The sequence below is a fragment of the Dromaius novaehollandiae genome, chromosome 2 (assembly GCF_036370855.1).
Source record: "Dromaius novaehollandiae isolate bDroNov1 chromosome 2, bDroNov1.hap1, whole genome shotgun sequence".
In the NCBI taxonomy this organism is placed as follows: Eukaryota; Metazoa; Chordata; class Aves; order Casuariiformes; family Dromaiidae; genus Dromaius; species Dromaius novaehollandiae.
In genome coordinates this window covers 24,200,972-24,221,497 of record NC_088099.1, presented here as the reverse complement: position 1 = coordinate 24,221,497, position 20,526 = coordinate 24,200,972, and the positions used below count along the sequence as shown (strand labels likewise).

The following is a 20,526-nucleotide window of genomic DNA, read 5'->3' as shown; positions in this document are numbered from 1 at the left end:
CAATTTCTATAACAAACTCCCATGAGATAGGCAGTGAAGTGGCCTAAAGATCACCTAAAGCACACAACGCAGATCCCTAACAAGCACTTACTGCTGTGGTTACACTCACATCAATGTTCAAAAAGTCCAACACCACAAATGAAAGGGGAGATGCCAAGGAGACTCACTGCTCTGTTCTTCTGATTTCCTGACTGCTATACTTGTTTACATCCTCAGCCCACCACAACATCCATTTTTCAAAATCATCTTCAATGAGTTCAGAAGCTCCACTAAGTACTACCTGACAATCCTACATATATTCTCTTAGATGCAAGGTATAAAATGTCCCTTTCCACCAAAACACTTTGTAAAATCCTTTCTCCCAAGAGCAAGCAAATGATAAGAGCCTGTTTTCTTTAATACATTTCAAGTATCACAGGGAATATGTAATTAAAATATCCCTTTAGCTGCAGAGAAAATAAATATACTTCTCCACGCTGACCCAGTTCAACATTCTAAGGCAGTTTTGAAAAATCCAAAGCAGAAGAGCTTTATAAGACAGAAAAACTCATCTACTTGTCAGTGTGTATAACTGAGAACTCAGCAGAGAGCAAAGCAAACACTGTCACATTTGTAACTAGAGAAAAAGTAAAAACTGCGTAAAAACAGTAAAACGGTTTAACTGCCTAGAGCTTGAGAGAAAGACCTTCTCTTGTATGCCTATAAAACAGAAAACTTTGTAACATTTCTAACAAACTGACTAAACTTTTCATGCCAGTAAAATAATCACCAAGAGCGTCACTGTAAGTAAATAGCTTAGGACAAGGATAAGCTTCCCCATTTGCAAAACACAAGTGGGCCACAGCGCAGGCCAGAAGAATGGTGTAGAAGACTACAAGGTCCTGAGGACTCAAACCTTGTACACAAAATCAAAAAAGTGAAGCAGCTTCTTTCTAATGCAATTAGATGCAACACAAGGAGCAATAAATTTGGTCAGCAGGAAATAAAAGAATTCCCAAGATACAGTAGCAGTGAAATATATATGTTAATATTAAAACTGACCTTACTCCAATTATAAATGAATTTGGGGTTACTTGGTTATTGCTTGCAAACAAAATCCTTGCACTAGCAATTCCTGCCACATGATTTATAGAAAAACAATACCAAAGAGCATGGTGAGATTAAAGAGTACTTAAGATCTCTCTACGTATTTTAAAACATGCCTGCGGCCAAATTTGCCCATTCAAAGCAATGCGGTTGACACAAAAAAGATTTATACGGACAACACAAAACCTATCAGAGTGTTAACAAAGCAGCACACAACCTCCTAAAATTAGCTGATAACCTACTGTACCTGACACATCTCACAGGATTAACGGCACTACTGACATAACAGAGCAAGTTTCCCTACATTAGTCTGATAAAGCAAACATAACTGCTTCAATATGCTCAATGGTCCATGAACTTTCTTACCATCATGTTATAAACTTCAGTTCTCAGGCTGAGATTTCTCCTGAGATAAAAGCTGTATGCTAAAAAGCCACCAAGACATATTATTCACTATTTATTCAGAACAAGGTAATCAAAAGTACCTAGACAATACTATTCTGTGACAGAGCCCACGAAGGTTGCATGTCCCCTCATGTAATTTTGCATTCTTATTTACAGCAGAGGCCTTCAGATGACAAAAATCTGTATCTCTGTGTTAGAGATGGCTGCATTTTACATTAGACAACATGCTCAAATGAGACTCCAGTTAGCCAAGCAGGTGCACCTCAGATAAGATTTCCCTGCAGAGTGGTCTGTGGGTTTCGGGATTTTTATTGGTGTGGAAAATGCTAGAAGACAGCATCATATATAGTATAACCATCAGCATAAAGTTACTCGTCCTTCCCTCCTACTGGTGGTGCTTGTTGTGAGATAGCGTTATATGCTGTACAAGTAACTGAGCATGCGCTAGGCTGCATTAGAACGTGGCTAAACTAAACGCTATTTATCAAACAAAATACATTTAAAAAACCTTACCACTGCAGATTAAGATTCTCTGCTACAAAGCCTCCACTAGGCTGAATTCTAACTGATGGGAAAAAAAAAAAAGAAAAAAAAGAAAAAAAGAAAGACAAAACAACACCTCCTCTGCTTTTCTCACAGTACATCACCTCGGCGATTACGATGACTCTCCAGCCAGCTTCATACAGGCTGCAAACACCAGGACTTACCATGCTTCTGTCTCTATTCAGGACAGTAATCTCAGCTGCATTTGCCTAATTCAGACATGTGTTAAGGCAGTAATACCAACTCACTTTCACAAAAAGCAATGCAAATTAAAATAGAACAAGGCTCTCACTTTTGAAGGCTGTTGAATTTTAATCTCCTGGGAGTCAGAAGCAGAATCTGATTTGGTGCCTCCAGAATTTGGTTTCTCCTTTTTTCTCTTCTGTTTCTTTTTCTTCTTCTTTGCTCCCAAATCCCCTCCAGGACTTCTGCCAGAAATTCAGAAAATGTGCAATGAGAAAAATCAATACCATCAAGCTTAAAATCCAAAACCTTAAATATGGAAAAAACAGCAACTTTATATACTAAAAATCTAACAGAACCTTAAATGTGAAGAAAAGGTTGAGGAAATGGAAGGTGGGAAGAGGGAGTGTTTTTGATTAAAACCTTCCTGCAATTAAGTGTTTTCCAATTTGTTTTATATCCAGACTCCTGCACAATAGGGCCTTTTGACACAGTAGTGTCAAATTGTGACACAACACAACAGTCAGCACTCTTCAAGGCTATTACTCTGCACAAATGTGAAAAGACCATTCCCATATATATGGTAGCAGGTTCATCAGCCTAGAGAACTGTTTTACTTAGTAAGCACCATTTTGTAGAGAAAATGAGGCCAAAGACTTCAAGCAAGGAAGATGTATATGGTAGGCGACGATTTCTCTTACACTTCTACAAGTGATTGTTTATGTTTTTGTGTGCCAAGATGGACAGAAACCCAACATCTCCTTAACCACAGACCAGCTGACCTGCTCCACTATATTCAGTTCTGAGAGCACCTTATTGGAGAGCCTTATGGATTCAGAAGCACAAACTCCACTGAGATTTGGAAGCATCCTTCTCAGAAATTTAATAACTATTAATGGCCCAGTGTTTATTTCCCTTCAAGCTCAACCTCCAGGGACATGTGAATTTGAGAAGAATCCAATTAAAAACATTCTGTTTTCAAGGAATTTTATTTCTAATTTAAGTAGCAATAAAAGTCTTGCTCAAATCTCGGTAAGAAACAGCATGAAAACTATCAAAAAATTTGATTTTTAGAACAATCAGTACTATTGGGTCCACTTTAGTGACAAAGACACAGAGCATACATTGCACTTGCAGATTCTGACGTATTTTGGCGATTTATAATGCAAGTCCTTTCTTCTTTAAGGAGATACAAATGTACCAAATAATCAAGACACAGAAACAACATTAGCTTAGAACTTGCAAAGTGTAGGAGGTATTGGGCACTCTCAGACAGAAGGTAAATAACAAGGGAATGAGTCAGTTACCACCGAATGCTCTTTGAAAGGTTAATCTCCTGACAAAACTGTACATACGTAATGGAGCTCAAGACAGACATTAGGGTTCAGGGCTCTTGGTTTCTTTTGGTGGAAAAAAAAAAGTCAAAGCAACAAAGAATTGCTTATTTTAAGTCTGTATGAGAATAAAAAAATCCCTTGATCAGATATGACACAGGCAAACCAAGGAAACAGATGAACACAAAGTTATTAAGAATAGCACATGTAAGGGCCGTGTTCTTCCGCTGCGACACTCTAACTTTTGAGATCATGACGCCCTGTCCCAGCAGCTATGCCTCGTCAGAGCTCAAGTCACTAGAGCTAAGAAAACATCCAAACATCCAACTCAAAAGCCAAAAACCTGCAATTAATCAAAAATTCACCTAGCTAAAGACTCATTTTTGTGACATCGTTATTGTTCTCTTAAAACAGCCTTTAGCAAAGGATTGATCCTGAGAAGCCCTTAACACTCACAGCTACACTAGATTAAGCTATGCTACAAGAAAGAGAGGAGACGGAGAGTTATAAATTCTTTTCGGATCAGATCCAAGTAGTTGCCCAAAAGATAACAGCGTAGCAGATCAAACAGCCACACAGGGGAGAAAGGAACATTTGAAATATTTACTTGAACCCTGCAAAAGCCGAAGATTCAGTTGCAGAAGTGAGTCAAAGTTTTCTGTTGTAGACTGAAGATACTGCCTAACCGTTTCTGTACTTTCAGTTTAAGAGAAGCAAATTTAAATCTATTTTAAGGCCTGTATATCAAGCCAACAGATTATATATAATCTAAACAAAGTACAGGCCCAGAGGTTATAATATGAAGCAGTGGGGGGAAAAAAAGCCCCCCCCCAACCCCACCCTGCACAAGAAGACTGAACTTTTTAGGACTTCCCCACTTCTGGCAAAACTGAAACAAAAATACTACAGAAAGTGATTTCACTTTCATTAAGATTCATTTAAAAAAGGTACTGTTTTGCCTGCTTTGACCTGTCCATAAACTTGCCTTTTCCCCTAACACCTCCCATACAACACAAAAATGACGCCGTTGTGTCCTTAAACTGGCCCAGGAGGGCTCCGATGCTGAACGTAACCCTGCTGCGAGCTAGCACAAACATTATTCTTAAACACGCGGGTTCAGCGTGCGCAGAGCCTGCAGTCAGCGCCGAGATAAATGGTGCAGCCCCAACTACTCCACCGCAGAACGGTGCTCGCTGGCGTTACCTCAGGCCCAACGTTTTATTCAGTTTAGTGAAATAATGAATGACCAAAAAAAAAAAAAAAAAAAAAAAGTTTGGCAGCTATGGAGAAAAAGCTGCTTTGCCAAGCTTTACTAATGTTATCCCCAGTTAAACTGTACTTTTACCAGGGTAATCTTAGTCCGTTCTTTGACCAGCTCAAGGTCTTCTTCATACAGAAAAGTGTATTTTTAGAAAGAAAAGAGGGAAGATGAGACCAAATTGCTGAGAAAGATATATGGCATTTAAAACAACTCATATTTTAAAAATCTGCTTGAGGTTGGGGAGAGGAAATAAGTGTTTTGGTTTCTTATTCATGACTCCAGCTGAAAAATAAATAAAACAGATTTAGTAACCTTAAAAGTGTTTGAAATTTGCTTGAATAACTTTCCCCTCTTCTTTCTCCTACCTTTTCTAGCCTACGTATCTTTCCAAACCCCAGTTTGGCTTTATGACCTTCACTTTCAGAACTTTCACACTGCCTGTTACAAATAAATATCTGTGTCTTTTGTCTTACAAGTTATCCAGAGCAGTTATTTATATGTTATCTGCTGCTTATGTCAGCTTTTCATTACTGTTATAGCCCATGGAATATAGAAAGAGAATTTAAAGAGAGCTCGGCTTGTCCTTCAACTCTTCAGGCACGTCTGCAGCCCAGAGATTTGGCAGTGGCAGCATGCAGAAACTTCTACTGAATAAACAGGCCTGTCCAACACAAGTTAGAAACAGAGATATTGGGCAAATGAAGACAAAAGCAAAAACAAAACAAACCTCAATATTCTTCATCCTTCTCATATTCAGCCTTGAAAAGAAGAGAGGCCTTAAAACTAGCAGTAAGAACGGCTGGGAGGGGAGGAATGTTCTTGCTCAGCATGCAGCTATTACACCGGAAACGACGGCACAAAGGAGATGCAAAGGTAACGAGATTAATAGCAAAGACTCCTATTAAAAGTTGGGTTTTTTTTTTTTTAAACATGCTCGTGTGCTGACTAAAAATCCGACTTCTCCTTTGTCTGTTCACGTATATGACCCTAAAAATAAATATGTCTTCCTTTCTGTCTTAGAATTTTGGAAAAAACTAGCTTCACCATTTTATGAAAGATCATCTTCAAAGTACACACTCTCTTTTCATTAACTACACTGCTACAGATAAAGTGATAGAACTTTGAGTGCAGGTCTGCGAGAGCAAAAAGCACTCCCGTGTCAGGAGGGGGATAAGGATAAGCAATTCAGTTTGAGGCTATGTCTTGCTGTCAGGTCAGGAAACATGCATTTTCATGCATCGGGTCAACACACCTGCCTCAGTTCAGTCTGTCACACAGGCCAGACTTGGCTGCACTAAGAAGAACAGGCAGCGTTGGCCATGGTGAGGAGCTCACTTTGCCAGGCTAGCAGAGCTGCACCTAGACTAGGGGCACTTTGCTGACCAGAGAGCAACCCTGCACACCACAGCATCCCCAGCACAGACGTGGTCCACGGCACTTCTTATTGCATCTGCCCTGGTGGTTTTATAAGTCTGATGAATAAGAAAGAGGTGAGGCCAGCACTGAAGCAAGGAGCAAACCAAACCTCAGCCGAGGCAAAAGAAGAGTCAAGAGACCTCGCTGTGTGCCAAAAATTCAACTCTGCCACCGAAACAGGCTGCGGGCATGACTTTGTGCAAGTTGTTCAGGCCCACGTTTTTATGATTTTGCCTGCAAGTTACACATGTAAGCCCATGATCCCACCCACATACCTTTCCACTTATGTACACACATCTGGTGTTTTGCATAAATGTGAAAAAAGACTTGCTTCTCCCAGTGTGCATTTTTTTTAACCTGAAAAAATGGAAATATCTGCTGCATTTGGGGAGGAGTGTGGCAAATGCTGAGAAACTCACTTTATGGTGCTCTGAACAAAATCATGAAAAGCTCAAATGTTCAAAGCAGCATGAGGAGTATTACAGTTATTCTACTCAGGTGGTCAAACTGTTTTGGCTCCCTTGTTTTTGATTTGAGATCATCTTTCCCAGGGAGTATTCCTCAGTGTTATTTTAATTGTCTTTTTTGGACACTAAATGCTGCTTTAGCAGAAATAGCTTTTTGTAATATCAACATCTGTTTTAGATTACATAGGGTGGCAATTTTAAGTTAGAAATTTCTCAATTTTAAAACCAAATATGTATTTCAGACATTTATTTTTAAGCTGCAAAGGCCTAGGCCTGTATGGGGTTTTTTTTGTCCCCTTTGCCATATCTTTTATCTCTCTCTGAGTAAAAACTACAGTTCTTCACACCCATCTACACATCTTTTACATCATAAAATCCAATCTCATGTATATGGGCAAGACTGCAACCAACTGCAAAGTTACATTGTTTATACTAGGGCTGTCCTTGGTTCATACAGAAAATGAAGGCTTAGGTGCAAAAGGCTTTTCCACTCCTGTATTAGAGGACCACCATTTCAAGAGAATAAAAAAGTATCCTGACCTGAAAGTCTTAATAATAAGTCCTACAAATTTCACTGCTAAAACTACTATCAGTAATAACTGTCTTGGACTAAGGCTTCATTTTCATACATTTCCATACTTGGAAATGCACAGTCGTTCTAAGCACGAAAACCTACCAGTATGCCCTAAACCCGGACGCGGCAGATACTCCCCAAAGCTTAGCATGTTTTCTCCGCCCCCTCCTTCGAGCCTGTAAGGCTGTACTCCAGGATTTAAATCTCACCTGTCAAAACAAAACTTTTCCTCCAGTACCTTAAAAATTGTATCCAAAAAAAATTTTAAAGCAGTAGTTTATAAAACTGCTATTGAATGATAATCAGAGGAGTATGCTAGCAAAATGTTCAATGTCAATCATTTCTGAAGGTTTGGGGGGGAGGGCTATTTTTGTTTAATGGTCATTATTTTTCCTCATCTGTTTACAAAATATTCTCAGTTCTAACCCTTTCTGTCATACAGTATAAGTAGCTCTTTAGGATGAACTGAAAGACCTCACAAAGTTAGCTTCAGCAGGATGGTGCAATAAATACAATTTTTATCTACATACACACTAAAAAAGCTATTTGGTAAACAGCACTTTATTATGAAACAGAAAAAGTACAGCATAATGCATCTAGCAGGAACAAACTGCAGAGACAGAATAGGAGAACAGCAATGAGTCACACAACACACATAATCTTGCATCTAGAAAACAGGACCAGATACAGAGGACAAAGACATTTGCACAGTTGAGAGGTACAGATTGTTAGGTTCTGCTGCAGTCATTCAGTGCTCAAGCACATCAAAAAAACAATGGTAAATTAAAAAGCAAGTCACGCATATGCATCTATACACACCATATCTATTTGTAGTATTATAAAGGCACAATTTCAGTTGTCAAGAAATAGTTTCAGAGCAACTTCATTTACGTTACAATCTTACTAGAGACTGACACACACAACACAGTTTACCTCCATATAAGAAAGTAAGGGTTAAGATAGCACGAGATTAAATATTCATCAGCAGCAATGCAGACCATTCAGAATTTAACAAGTCATTGACACAGTCACAGTTTTAAGTTGTAGGACTGCTTATGAATTACTTAAATATATAAAAATTAACGTAAATTTTAAAGCTACCGCAGAAATGAATGTGTTACAATAGGGAACATGGGCTTCTACTACCATGGGTTAATTTCCCAAATCCAGAGTAAATCTTAAGATGTTTTTGCTGTAATGTAAGATTTTTCTTTTCATTTGATAAAATTTGTTCAAATGCTTCAGCCTGCACATAAATAGTAACAAACAAGATTTTCAAAAATTATGAGAAAACAAAACAGTAATTCAAAAATTAATACTAGACTTCATGTATCAGAAGCATGATAGGAAACTGATATCTAACATTTAGAGGCTTTTTTCTACTGCAGTGACCTACCACTTATTTCATTAAACTTCATATTACTTGGAAATATCTAGTTTCCTACTCACAGATGAATAAAGTGGCTTCTTTGAAATACTCATTAAAATCCGTTTTTGTTGATATCCAAAATGTGTTTTGGAGAGAGTGGTGCAGGGTCCCCAGCCGCATCAGCCGTCCCACAGAGCTTAGAGCCCTAACCTGGAGTGCAGCGGCAAGCCACGATTCGGAATATGCAAAAGTGCAATTCTTTGTTCCCCTGCTGCTGCTTATTCGCTGCTTTTGCGCTCCCTGTCCAAACAGCCCAAGTGCATAGCTGCAAGACCAGATATACAGCACAAGGCAACTACAGCTCGATCATGACAACAAACTGAAGAAGCAGCCAGAGCAGGAATAACATAGGAATGGATTCAAGACAGCCATTACCAAGCTATCAAACAATCTGGCCAGTCATGTCAGGTTGGCTCCTACGAAGAGCAATAAATAATCACGCTCTGTTCCTAGGGGTGTATCTTCTACGAATCTGGGAATCGAGAGTGGCATATTTATGCAAACAAACTTAACAAAAGCCCCAAGATAATTAAACATTATCTTGTCCCTTTTGTCAATAACCTAGCCTTATATTACAATAATTTCTGGACACAATTGTTTTAGCATGCATGCCAAAAATGTGCTGGGAGAGTGGCAGCCGAGGAAGTTTTTCCCTTTCTTGCCTTTTAAACAAGCCAGCCCTTCTCTCAGATTTTTCCTTGCCACATGGAACATGCAGAGCTGCTTGTTGCCAAGCAAATCCAAGGGGCAGGAGACAACACAGAGCTTACAAGTATTGTGCATCCTCAAACATCAATCACCTTCAGAAACACTCTCAGCCAAACAATTCAGAAATTCATGGGGAAGATAGGTTAATGTATAAATCACTACACACACATCTCTATTTCAGGTTACTCCAAACACTCCTGGTTGTGACAACAAAGCATTTTCTCTTTGCCAACCTATTTTCTAATCCAAAAAAGCAAAAAAGTAAATTCGAATGAAGCCGATTTTTAAAATAGGCTCCCCCCCGAGGCCCAAACCCCGGAGGAAGCACCTTGTGCCCAGACGGGGCCACACTGAACACGCTGCAGTATCAGCCAGGTGCGAGGGGCACCGAACGTGGCCTGCTTTTTTCTTCCCAAACACCTGGGGGAAAAAAGAAGTCTGATCTGCAGCGTGGGGGGATTTAAGACGCACAATGCGAGGAGAAGAGACTACAGCAAAAACATGGGTGTTTGCTGTAGTTAACGTCTTGACAAAACACATGTTCAACTCTCCACAACATGTGGATTTATGGCTAATATTTCTTTTTGGACAATAGGTGACGTTGAGCAGGAGGAGCACCCTGACGGGGCATGTGACAGACAGCACGGATGGTGTCGGCGAAGGGGTCCAGGCCGGGGACACCGGTGGCTGTGCCCGCGCCGAGGGAGCCGCTCATTTGGGGAGGCCTGGGAGAGCACGGGCGCACAGGGTTCAACACCGGGCGCTCCCGAAAGGCCAGAAAAAAAATCCAAAAACAAAACAAAAAAACCCCCAGAGAAATCGCGGTAAATAAGTAAAACGGCGAAGCAGGGTTCAGCCCTCCTGCGCGGGCAGCGCTCGCAGCACCAGCTCCGGGCGCCCCAGCGGCAGGGGCAGCGCTGCACCCCGCGGCCCCGCCGCCGGCTCCCGGCCACAAAGGGCAGCGCGGGGGAGGGCAGGCGGCGGCGCGGTGCCCCTCCGCGGCGGCGGCACAGGCGCAGAGGCGGCGGGGAAGCGGCCGCGCCGCCATGGAGGTGGCCTGCCCCCGGCAGGGGCGCCGCGCCTCGCCTCGCCTGGCCGCGCTGCGCCTCGCCCACCGCCGGGCCCGCCGCGCCGCTCGCCCCGCACAATGGCCGCGGGGGCCCCCAGCCCCGCGCCGCCGCCGAGCCCGCTCGGCCCCCATCCGCCGCCGCCGCCGCGGGGGAGGCAGCGCTGCGTCGCCGCGCGCGGCCCGCGGCCAGCCGAGCCCGCCGGGCGCCCCCTACCCCTTGGCGTGCTCGGCCTCCTCCTCATTGTCGCCGTCGATGCCGCAGGTGTCCTGGTCATCCAGCTCCAGGCTCTGCTGGCTGGCCGCAGACTCGCTGTCCTCCGCCATCACGGGGGAAGGGGGGAGGGCGGGGAGGCGGCGCGGGAGCCTATGAAAGGGACGGGGCGCGCGGGCCGCGGCAGGCTGGAGCAGCTCCCTCTAGCTGCCGTCCTCCCCGCGCTCGCCGCGCAGGAGGAGGAGGAGGCGGCGGCGGCGGCGGTCGCCGGGGCCTGGGGCCTGGGGCCTGGGGCCTGGGGCCTGGGGCCTGGGGCCTGGGGCCTGGGGCCTGGGGCCGCTCCCCGTCGGCCCGTGGGGGCGAGGCGGGGCGGGGGCTGCGCGCCGGCTGCGCGCCGCCCCGCGCCCGGCCCCGCGCCCGGCCTCTCCCGCCGCCTTCCCTGCCGCCGCGGCCCGGCCTCCCCCGGGCGCCGAGGGCGGGCGGAGGCGCCGCCGCCCTGCCCGGGCGAAGCGCGCCGGCCCCGCCGGGAGCCTCCCTCGGCCGGCAGCCCCGCGGGCCTGGGCCTCCCCGCAGCGCTGCGCCCTCTGCTTCGGCAGCCTGGGCAGGCCGGGCCTCGCGGGCAGGCCGGGCCACACCGGCGGTCGGGGAGGCTGCAGCCGGCAGCTCTTAGCAGTGTCCGAGCGGCTTTCACCGACTTCGTATCTTTGGTTTTCATCTCTGGTTTTCATGCTGTGTTTTGCCATCAGAGTTGCTGCTGGTCGATGATGCTGATGCCATTGTGGCCTTTCCTATACGTGGCCGCTGCCGTTTGCAGCACTTGGTGTTTTCCTGAAGTCCAGTCTTGTTACTATCAAAGGATAACGCTGACCCCAAAACAAACAGGAATAATCTAGGCTGGAAGTTTAGGGGTTTCACGCTTCAGAACAGTTGCGTTCTGGAACAGCCTCACAGTAGATGTTGTAGAGGCCAAAGATGTGACTGTTTTATCACCGTACCACACTGCTTTGCAAAAGTTACTCCACACTGTGGCTGTCTCTGTTATCAGGTGTGATGGCACAGGAGGTTCCTTCTAATCCTACATGTCTTTCTGAGAACTCAAATTTTTTAAAGTGTTTTTTCCATTTTTTTTCTTGTACAGGCTCCTATCTAGAAAAAATGGAGTTGGAATCGTAACAATTCAAGACCAAGAAAACAAGGAGAAAGAAAACCTTGCATTAATTAGTTAAACTGTTGTGATTTCCAGACTCATATCAAGACTGCTGGCTGAAATTCAGAATTTCTGAGTGCTTGGTCTGTCAGTGTTGCCAAATGTTGCATTAAAACGTCAAAGTAACACGCATCCCTTGTAATTTCTCCCTGTCCCTTCCACCCTCTTGAAAGTTACTGCATGGGAGGAAGGTACTACTTCATTTTTCCCGTTTATCAAGTTGTGTCATGTTTTGCTCTACCAGGTGTTGCGGATGTAATGGCAAATAACTCCTCTCAGTCAAACTGTGCCTGTGCATACTGAGTACCGGTTCTGTGCCGCTTCAGGTCCCACTGAGTTTGGTCCTTTAAAACAGTTGAGTTGCCACAGGCACTTTTAATTCAAATACATAAGATTCTCCAACAGTCAAGGACAAATGAGGTAATAGGGCAAGATCAAAGGCCCAGGTCATCTTATGAGCCGCCTTTTATCTTAAATCCTCCTACACCGCCTCCCAACTTCCTTTGTTCTAAGCCTTGTCATATAGTAAAGTGTAGCAGAAAGTGCCACCTTCGTACTGTCAAATAATCACTTAATATTTGTTTCTTGCCACAGGTGGACTTGTGTGGGCCTCTCATGCTTGTGAAAAGACAGAGGGAAAGACAATGAGGTAAGTGAAGAGTATCAGCCATTCTGATGAAGCTCTGAGCAGTAGGAAGTGGCTTTTCACTATCTGATTTTGCCCCCAGTTTTCCCTGGCAATTCCTCCTCTTCCTGGCAACTTTCTTCTCCTCCTCTGCACTTTTCCGATGGTGTCCTGGGTAGGGTGCACTCTTTTACCCCTTTGCTGGGGTGCTAGAATAAACATAATGATAAGAGTGCTCCAATGTTCTCCTACACCTTCCATCTGAATTTTGGAAATCACTATATGATCTAAAACCCACAAATAGTGAGGTGAGGAAGAAGTATGATGACATGGAAACACATATAATGTGTCTTAATTTTTTTTCATAACATGAACTTTACCATGGGCACAAAATCTGCAGTGATGGGATTCTAATGTGTGGCTATGGCTTTGTCTAGAATGATTTGAGGACCGGGGCAATTAAGGAGGAGCAATTAAATTAGAAGAAAAGCTAAGCAAATTTCTTTGTCATGGATATTTCCAGTTCCATGAGGAAAACTTTTGTATTCAAGTTATCTGAATACCTAATGGAATATGGTTTTAGCAAATGCATGATCTATCATGATAAATTCTGATGTATCTCCTTTTATGACTGTATTCAAATTTTCTGTGGCTGTAGTCTATGTTGAACTTCTGACAGGTATTTTCTGTCTTGATAGTTTTCAAATCCTAGCTGTTGTGACTGAAAAATTCAAGGGTATTAAATCAACAAGGCTAGAAAATACTCAGCAAGCAGATTCCAAATAAAGTAAACTGTGACGTAGCACACCTATCTTTAAAAACGGGTGAAACCCAGTGCAGTTGCTGAATATGGCTAAATTGTTAAGGTGATGTTTATCTCCCATAAATGAGCAAAGGGAGAGAGAAAAGAATTGCAAGTGACCTACCCTCAACTATTGCAAAACTGATGGAGTGAGTAATTAACACTTGGCCACCTATGACCTCACAGCGTGAAGCCATCACTGTAGTTCAGAGGGGAACTGTGCTTACCACGCTACCACAGTTTGAAGTGACCTTTAGAAGTAAAACTTTTAACTTCAGTCAGTTGTCCTGTGTATGAGGGAAAGGAAATCTCAGAACAAAGGCACAACTCCAAATACTTTTAAATAACAAAAAATAGTTGTGGTGAACGGCTGCCCCACAGCATGGAGAGGAGTTAACCCAGTGATTAGTAATAGTTTTGGTTTGTATTTTTTTCTAATAATGTGTAGGAGAAAGTGAGGAACAGTATGTCAGTGACTAAAGAGCTGTACTGAGTCATTCTGTTAGAGAAAGTGTGGTTTTAGCCATCTTCTGTTTTTTTCCACAATTTTCATCAATGCACTGAGGAGAATGGAGTATGGGAAGGCTGGCAGTTACAGAAAAAATTGTAGGGGATATTGGAGATGATTAGGAAGCCTGTATTCTGACTCTTCCTGCAGTACACAGGGACAGTAAGAGAGGCACCGTGAATCTCCATTGCTCTCTGTTGCTCTCCCTGTCAGAAGGCCTCCTTGGTAGTGTGATCAGGAAGAGTGTATATGCCGAACTGTGCAGTTTGAGCCTTCACAGCATCCCTCAAGAAGGGCTACTGTAACAGCCCTACTTAGGGCAATTACAGCTTATTTCCTAAGAGGCACAACTGGGAATATACTCCAGATTTGACTGTTACAAGGCCAAATGACAGCACTGAATTGTCTTTCGAGTGTCATGAATCTGTGACTTCTGCTTATACCATGAACAGAGAAGTTGATCGGAAGGCAGAGGAATGCACCTCTCCTGCACTGAGGATTTCTCTGACATCGTTTCCTCAGTTTCCGAAGTTATCAGACAGATCCCTAGAAGGTGTAAATTCATTCCATAAACCTGAGACACTCTTCAGTAGTTGCGCTGCCTGATAGATTCTGGCTATCATGTTTATCCATGTCTTCCCCAAATACAGCAGCAAGGTGTAAAAGATGTACACCTCACGTTCAGGACCCCACATGCCCAACCATGCCAAGGTAACTGAGTATGCTGTTAGCGTACCATTAGCGCAGTGAGCAGCATGGGTGGCACCCGATGTGCCCACACAGGCTGCCTGCCTGCCAGCAGCCTGCAGGCATCTCTACTTGCAAGGGCTCTGTTACGGCAGGCGGGTGCGTCTGGGAGCTCCCAAGACCGCTCTGTACAAGTGATGCAGACGTAACCCATGTGCTTGTTCCAGACTAAGCAGATCAGCAAAAGCTATCAGCAATGTTTCATTTTAAACTTAAAAAGTAAAGAGCCTGTGTTTGTTAGGGTGTGAATCACTGTTTTTTTAACTGATTAAAAAGCCTTCTTCCTAGATGCATCAGGAAGATAAAAGCCTTTTATTTTTATGAAGATTGAAAAAGAAGCACAGTCATTTTACAAGAAAGCTAAAAAATGAATAGACAAAGGAGAATAGAATTCCTAATCAGCAGATACACTTCACTTAATACTAAACAGCGTGCAATAAAATCAATTAAATAATTCCAGCATTTGATGGATTAATGCTCGTTGGTTATTTTCAATGGACTCCTTAGAGTTTTGGTGCTAAGTCTAAGTTTGCTTCTAAATGTAGCCAGAAAATCTAGTTGCTTATAGCAACAAATTGCTAGGAAAGGAGGAGAGAAAGGTCAAAAAGACTACAGCCATAGCTGTGCGTAGTTGCTCACACCACTGTCAGACACTGAGTAGCAGACCAGCGTAACCAGGACACCCTCTGCACTGCCACAAATCCCAGCTTTTTCGATTTTTCCCAATGCTAGCTCTCTTTCTAGGTTCTATTTCTTCCACTTTCTATGAGAGATGCAGTCATGCTCTGTTCTTGGGTACACAAAATTAACCTTTGCCTGCAATTCTGAGAGGCTTTGAGACATCTTGGATGTGAGCATATGAATATAGGCTCAAAGCCATAAATGGACTTCTGTGTTGCAGTGTTTAACTTTTTTCTAGTTGACTTGCGTAGTGAAATCCAGAAGTCAAAATGGGGCCTTCAGATACTCAAAATTCAGTGCCCAAGGTGAGTTTGAAAGAAATCTAGGCTACCAAGTGGGGAGCCATCTAAACTAGCCAAGAAACACTGAAGATCGGGATGTCTTAACTCCTTTGACTCTACAGTTTTTTTTCAGATCTTGCCTATTGAATTAACCATCAACTGACAGCATATCTAGTGTGTGGTTTATGATCGATCTTAGACGTTTAGATAGTGTAAGGCATACACGCTAGATCCCAAATTACTTCTGTGGATGTCTTCTTCACCTCTTCAAATTTTTTCAACATCCCCTGAAAAATATGAACATGAGAACTATAGGTAGCATCCTGGTATTGGTGTCACTAATGCCCATAGAAAGAAAAATTGTCTCTGTCCTCAGTATTCCATTGTTCTTAGGGAAAGCACTAGATGTTTTTATTGTAGTTATGATACTGGAAACTCACGTTCAGCAGTTTCACACACACAGCTACCGGCAAAAAATGTGAGAGACAGGTGGTTGTTCCAGGAAGCATCCCAAACTAGCTGGAAGGACTTATTCGGAAGTAGCATCCAGGAGATGGATTGAGTTTGAGGCAAAGATAGTTTGAGGCAAAGTATGCCTCAGCAGTGTCGGGAAAAGTATTTGGGTATCAGGAATATAGTCAAAGTTACATTTTGGTATTTTATTTCACATTTGTTTTAATTTTCCAGCTTGCTAGTGAAGCAGCTCATCTTTGCTTTGCTAGAACAAAGGCATGTGGCAATATTGGTAAACTCACCTAGCATTAAAACAGAATTAAGGTGAGTTTCACAGATGTATGATACATCATATGGATGTTTATTTTGGAGAAGTTTTGTAGGTGGGATAGGCAAAACCCTGTAAAGTGCAGTTTAATGCAGCGCTAGTGACAGCAGCAGCAGCAGCACCTGCTGTCCTTTGCTGAGCTGCAAGAGTCATTTGGAGCACTGATAGTGTCAGGATCGGGGAGGGAGAATTTCCCTGGAGAGACAAAGGCTGATCCCTCTGGCTGCAATAACAGAGAGACAGTTTGCTACCTCAGAAGCCTCCCAGTTCCCCAGAGCTGTGCAGTTCAAAATTCATAGGTCTTACAAAAGTCATTACTCGGTTACCTTTAGTAACAAATAAAAGCATTACATTAGCATTTTTTGACAAGACTTGTTCTCTGTAAAGCATGTTTGCTGTTCTTTTTGGTATTTGTTATCCTCTCCTTTTCTATCAGTGCCTCCCCCTAGTTTTCTTCTTTGTGTGTTTGGAACTGTAGTTGGTTTAAACACAGTCATCCCGCATGCCTGTTTTGGTCATGGGCATACTGGTATCAATCTTCCCATCTTGCGGAACTTCTCTGCTATTCCAAGGTTTGTTACCAGAGGATTTGTTTGGGCAGTCCTCTTTAAAGGGCTTTCCCAAATTATTTCCCAACTTATAGGTTGTTTTCCTTAGATGTTTCCACTTTAGCAAACAATGCTCTTGAAGTTTCCTTTCTTGTTTTTCTGTTTTTCCTTGAAAGTAAACCGTGAAAAATATATATTTATGTATATATATGATGTTAATTATTTTTTTCTTCTAGTTACTTCTCTAACTTTATTTTTGCTTTTTCATTTGTTAACTAGAAGCAGATTGCTTTAAAGAAAATTCTGTTTCTACGTACATGTGTATGCTTAAATAATAGAACTTCCAGATTGTGCTGTCACTGTTTTATTGTTGGAGAACTTGGCCATGTACAAAAACATGGCTTTTATCAGATATTTCTTTAATCAACTGGCAAGATACTGTGTTCTAAGCACAGGTGTTCCCAGGTGTACCTACCTTTACCCAATGCTGTCTAATCTACCCCAGTAGATTTAAGCCAGCTAGAAACAGTGGGATTGATGATACTTAGGTTGCTGATGTGAATATTATGGTTTGAAGCAGAAGAGTTTCTAAGTACGCAGATGACTTTGAATTCAATAGGACAGTGTGAACATACTCTACATATCTTACTTCTCTCATAGTCCTTTCCACAGCACTTTATTTCTTCCTTCGGTTGTTACCTTTTCTACATGAAAACCTCATCCCTCTCACTTAAAACAAAGGTTTTAAAGACTACAGTGACTACCCTGTGTGTGACTAAGCTTAGTTAATCATTTGTATTCTTTTTCTGTCTCAGGACAGTGACAGGGAAACCCAGTGACCAATTAGCTTTCACAAAACAGCACCACGTACTGGAGCTTAAAGCAGTACAAAGAAAACATCGTAATAACACTCTATACCAGTGCTTTCCAGCCTTTCCTGGCCCGTGGATAAGTAATGAGCTGTGGGCAAACTTACACTTTTTTTCTGTCATTTTAGGCTGTACTGATGTACCCTGTGGCTACAAACCATGTCAGAAGATCTCATGGACAACATGTTGCTCAAAATCCATGTCTTCTGATGGCTACTGACCTATGAATATACACAATTTGCCATTTATTACCCACCATCCATACTGGATACCAGACTTCTTCAGTCTGTGTCTTGTGGTTGTTCCAGGACAGCTCTGGAATGGAATAAATGTGTCCTAACACCCATAGTCAGGGCCATACCGTTCTCCCCTTTGTTTTTCTGGATTTAATTAAGCCAGTTGGTCACAGATGCAGTCCTCCAAGCAGCTAGGCATAATCCAGACTTGTTTACCTGCCTAGTGGTATGTGTTAATTACACCAAGTGAGCCAGTGATACATAACATTTAGAGTATCGACATCATCTGATTAGTCTATGTGTTCTGAGTATTAAACATTTCAGAAGAATTGTGTCTGAAATTTTCATGCACTTGTAGGACTGCTCCTACCTTTACATACCATGTTGAAATATTCACAGCCTTTAAAAGTTAAAATGGATTCAGTATGGTAAGTAATAATGATAAAAATTTTGCTGTAAGCTTCTTCTAAATTGGACACAAGTGATCCAATTTGAAAATTAATTTAGTTTAAAAAGTGCTTTTTTATTTTCCTAACAAATATTAACAAAAAAGGTTATGGAACAAACACATATGTTTATATTTTGCTCTGCACAAGTGCCTACAAGAATGAGTTCACAACTTTTTTTTTTCTTTGACTGCTCTTTCTGCTGAGGACTTAAACACTGCCTTCTTCAATCCTGAATGTGATGCAAGGGTAAGAGAAGACAAAAGCATACCTATATAATTGTAAAAGTTAACATCAGAATAGGTAGAAAGGGTTAGGGAATGAAATGAGCTTGTGATCCCATATGTTGCACACTTGCTTCAATATGAGATAATGTCTCTGATCATCACGTATTGTCCCTCCACTTTACATCTTTTCAGTCTGCTACTGCATACCGCACTTAGTGAGCTGTAGCCTTGCTGGCCTTCCACCTCCCACTGGCCTTGTTGGCTGCAGCATTCAAGCTAGGGGGAAGCGCTCTCAAACACTGGCCTGCGCTCTCTCCTGCACTCTGATATTCAACTGTGTTTTAAAATGCAGCTCCTAGCCTACCTCTTCTACTTTACCACTTATGTTTTGCAATGAAGCATCTACTTCCCCATGCTGGTGCCCGTATTAGCAAGAGCCATGGGCTATACAGCATTAAAAAAGGTTATTTACATGCATGGTGGAAACATTCAGTAGCATTAAGAATATGTATGATAAATATAAGCCTTCATGCTTCAAGGTATAAGTAATAAAGACAGGAAGATGTCTAACCCTGGGGGTTGTTATCACTACTAGGGCTTTCTTCCCCTGTTTTCTGAAGCATCTGTTTCTGATAATCGTTGGAAGCAGGATACGATACTTAGATCAAGCACAGATTTAGAGTGGTTCCAGCACTGCAATTCCTCTGTTCCTAGGATTTCTAACCCCAAAAGATAAAAAAGATCACGATTTACAGACAAAAAAATTAATAATCACAATTAGCTCTTAAATAATGATTATTACAAATATATACATTTCTTGCATTTTTATGTCTTTTTTTAACTCTTTCAGACCCTTCTTAGACTACATATGTGAATGAAAATTAGTGGTGACAAATTTATTGATAAAGATGGTGCTGTGAGAGCTCTGACCTACACTCAGAAAATCATTCTGCATATCCAGTCTCCAAATCAATCCAATTTACTCCTGTCAGCTCCTAAATTAGTTGTTTTGTCAGCCCTTTGTAGTTCTCCCATTTCAATGCTGTTTCCTCATCTTTGCTTCTTGTGCAGGGAGGTTGCTGGTGCAGCCAAGAGCCTTCCCCGATTCCAGACTAAGGGGGTGATAGATATGAATTATTCTTCATCCCATGACAATTGCAGTATGAGTATTCCAAAATGAACGGCTTTCAAAATTTCCTTTTTTTCTATTTCTGACAGTTCTTTGTCCCAAAACAGAAAGGGACTCTGTCATATGTGAGATCTTAATTTCTTCCCTCCACAGTGAAGAGGCTATGGCCTGATTTACAACTCTTGGGTTAGACTACTTGTAAAAGAGTAGAACTGTCAGGGTCCTACTGAGTTCAATACCCCAGTGCAACCCCTACCTTTGCACTAGGGTATTGAACATTTTTAGACACCCTAAAATGCAGAGTAGAGCCTGGAGACCATGAGAAAACTGCCTAGAGTAGTTTTCAAAGTCTATGCTTTCAGCTCCTGGGAAGGAAACCTTAAAGTTCTGCTATCCCCAACCCCTCCAAAAAAGTATATGTCTCTCTCTCTCATGATATTTTTCAGTTGCCTTTTTCCATTAGTATAAATCAATAGACATGCCTCTCATTTGGAAAGGTGGTCTCCCAGTCTTGGGAGACTGCAGCCTAAAGACAAGCAGACTTTGGATGAGAAAAGTTTGTCACAAACAGAATGCTCCTGTTGGTGACAACCTGTCCTCAGGGATAATATTGTGTTACTTCTGGGTAAATGCTAGATTTCCAACATTTCCATGTTAGCTTACAGAAAATCTTTTCCAATATTCTTTTGATTGTTCAAACTAGAAATATCCCAGTAACTTACAAATCAGATAATTGATCATGCTAATTAAGGT

At 42.3% G+C, this 20,526-nt stretch overlaps 1 protein-coding gene and 1 long non-coding RNA gene across 2 annotated transcripts in view; one reads left to right on the top strand and one right to left on the bottom strand.

Moving 5' to 3' along the window:
• The window catches only part of NMT2 (N-myristoyltransferase 2), a 32,745-nt gene extending 21,676 nt beyond the window's left edge, over positions 1 to 11,069 (bottom strand). The window contains exons 1-2 of the mRNA XM_064505996.1: positions 10,690 to 11,069; positions 2,327 to 2,462 (exon numbers count right to left, since the gene is read on the bottom strand). Coding sequence (XP_064362066.1) covers positions 2,327 to 2,462; positions 10,690 to 10,799 — 246 coding nt within the window. The 5' untranslated portion in view covers positions 10,800 to 11,069. The remainder of the gene's footprint in view (positions 1 to 2,326; positions 2,463 to 10,689) is intronic.
• On the top strand, positions 11,057 to 18,300 carry LOC112982287 (uncharacterized). The gene is made up of 2 exons (XR_003258949.2): positions 11,057 to 12,542; positions 17,864 to 18,300. It is a non-coding gene; the product is annotated as an uncharacterized LOC112982287 (long non-coding RNA).
• Positions 18,301 to 20,526: the final 2,226 nt, after the last annotated feature.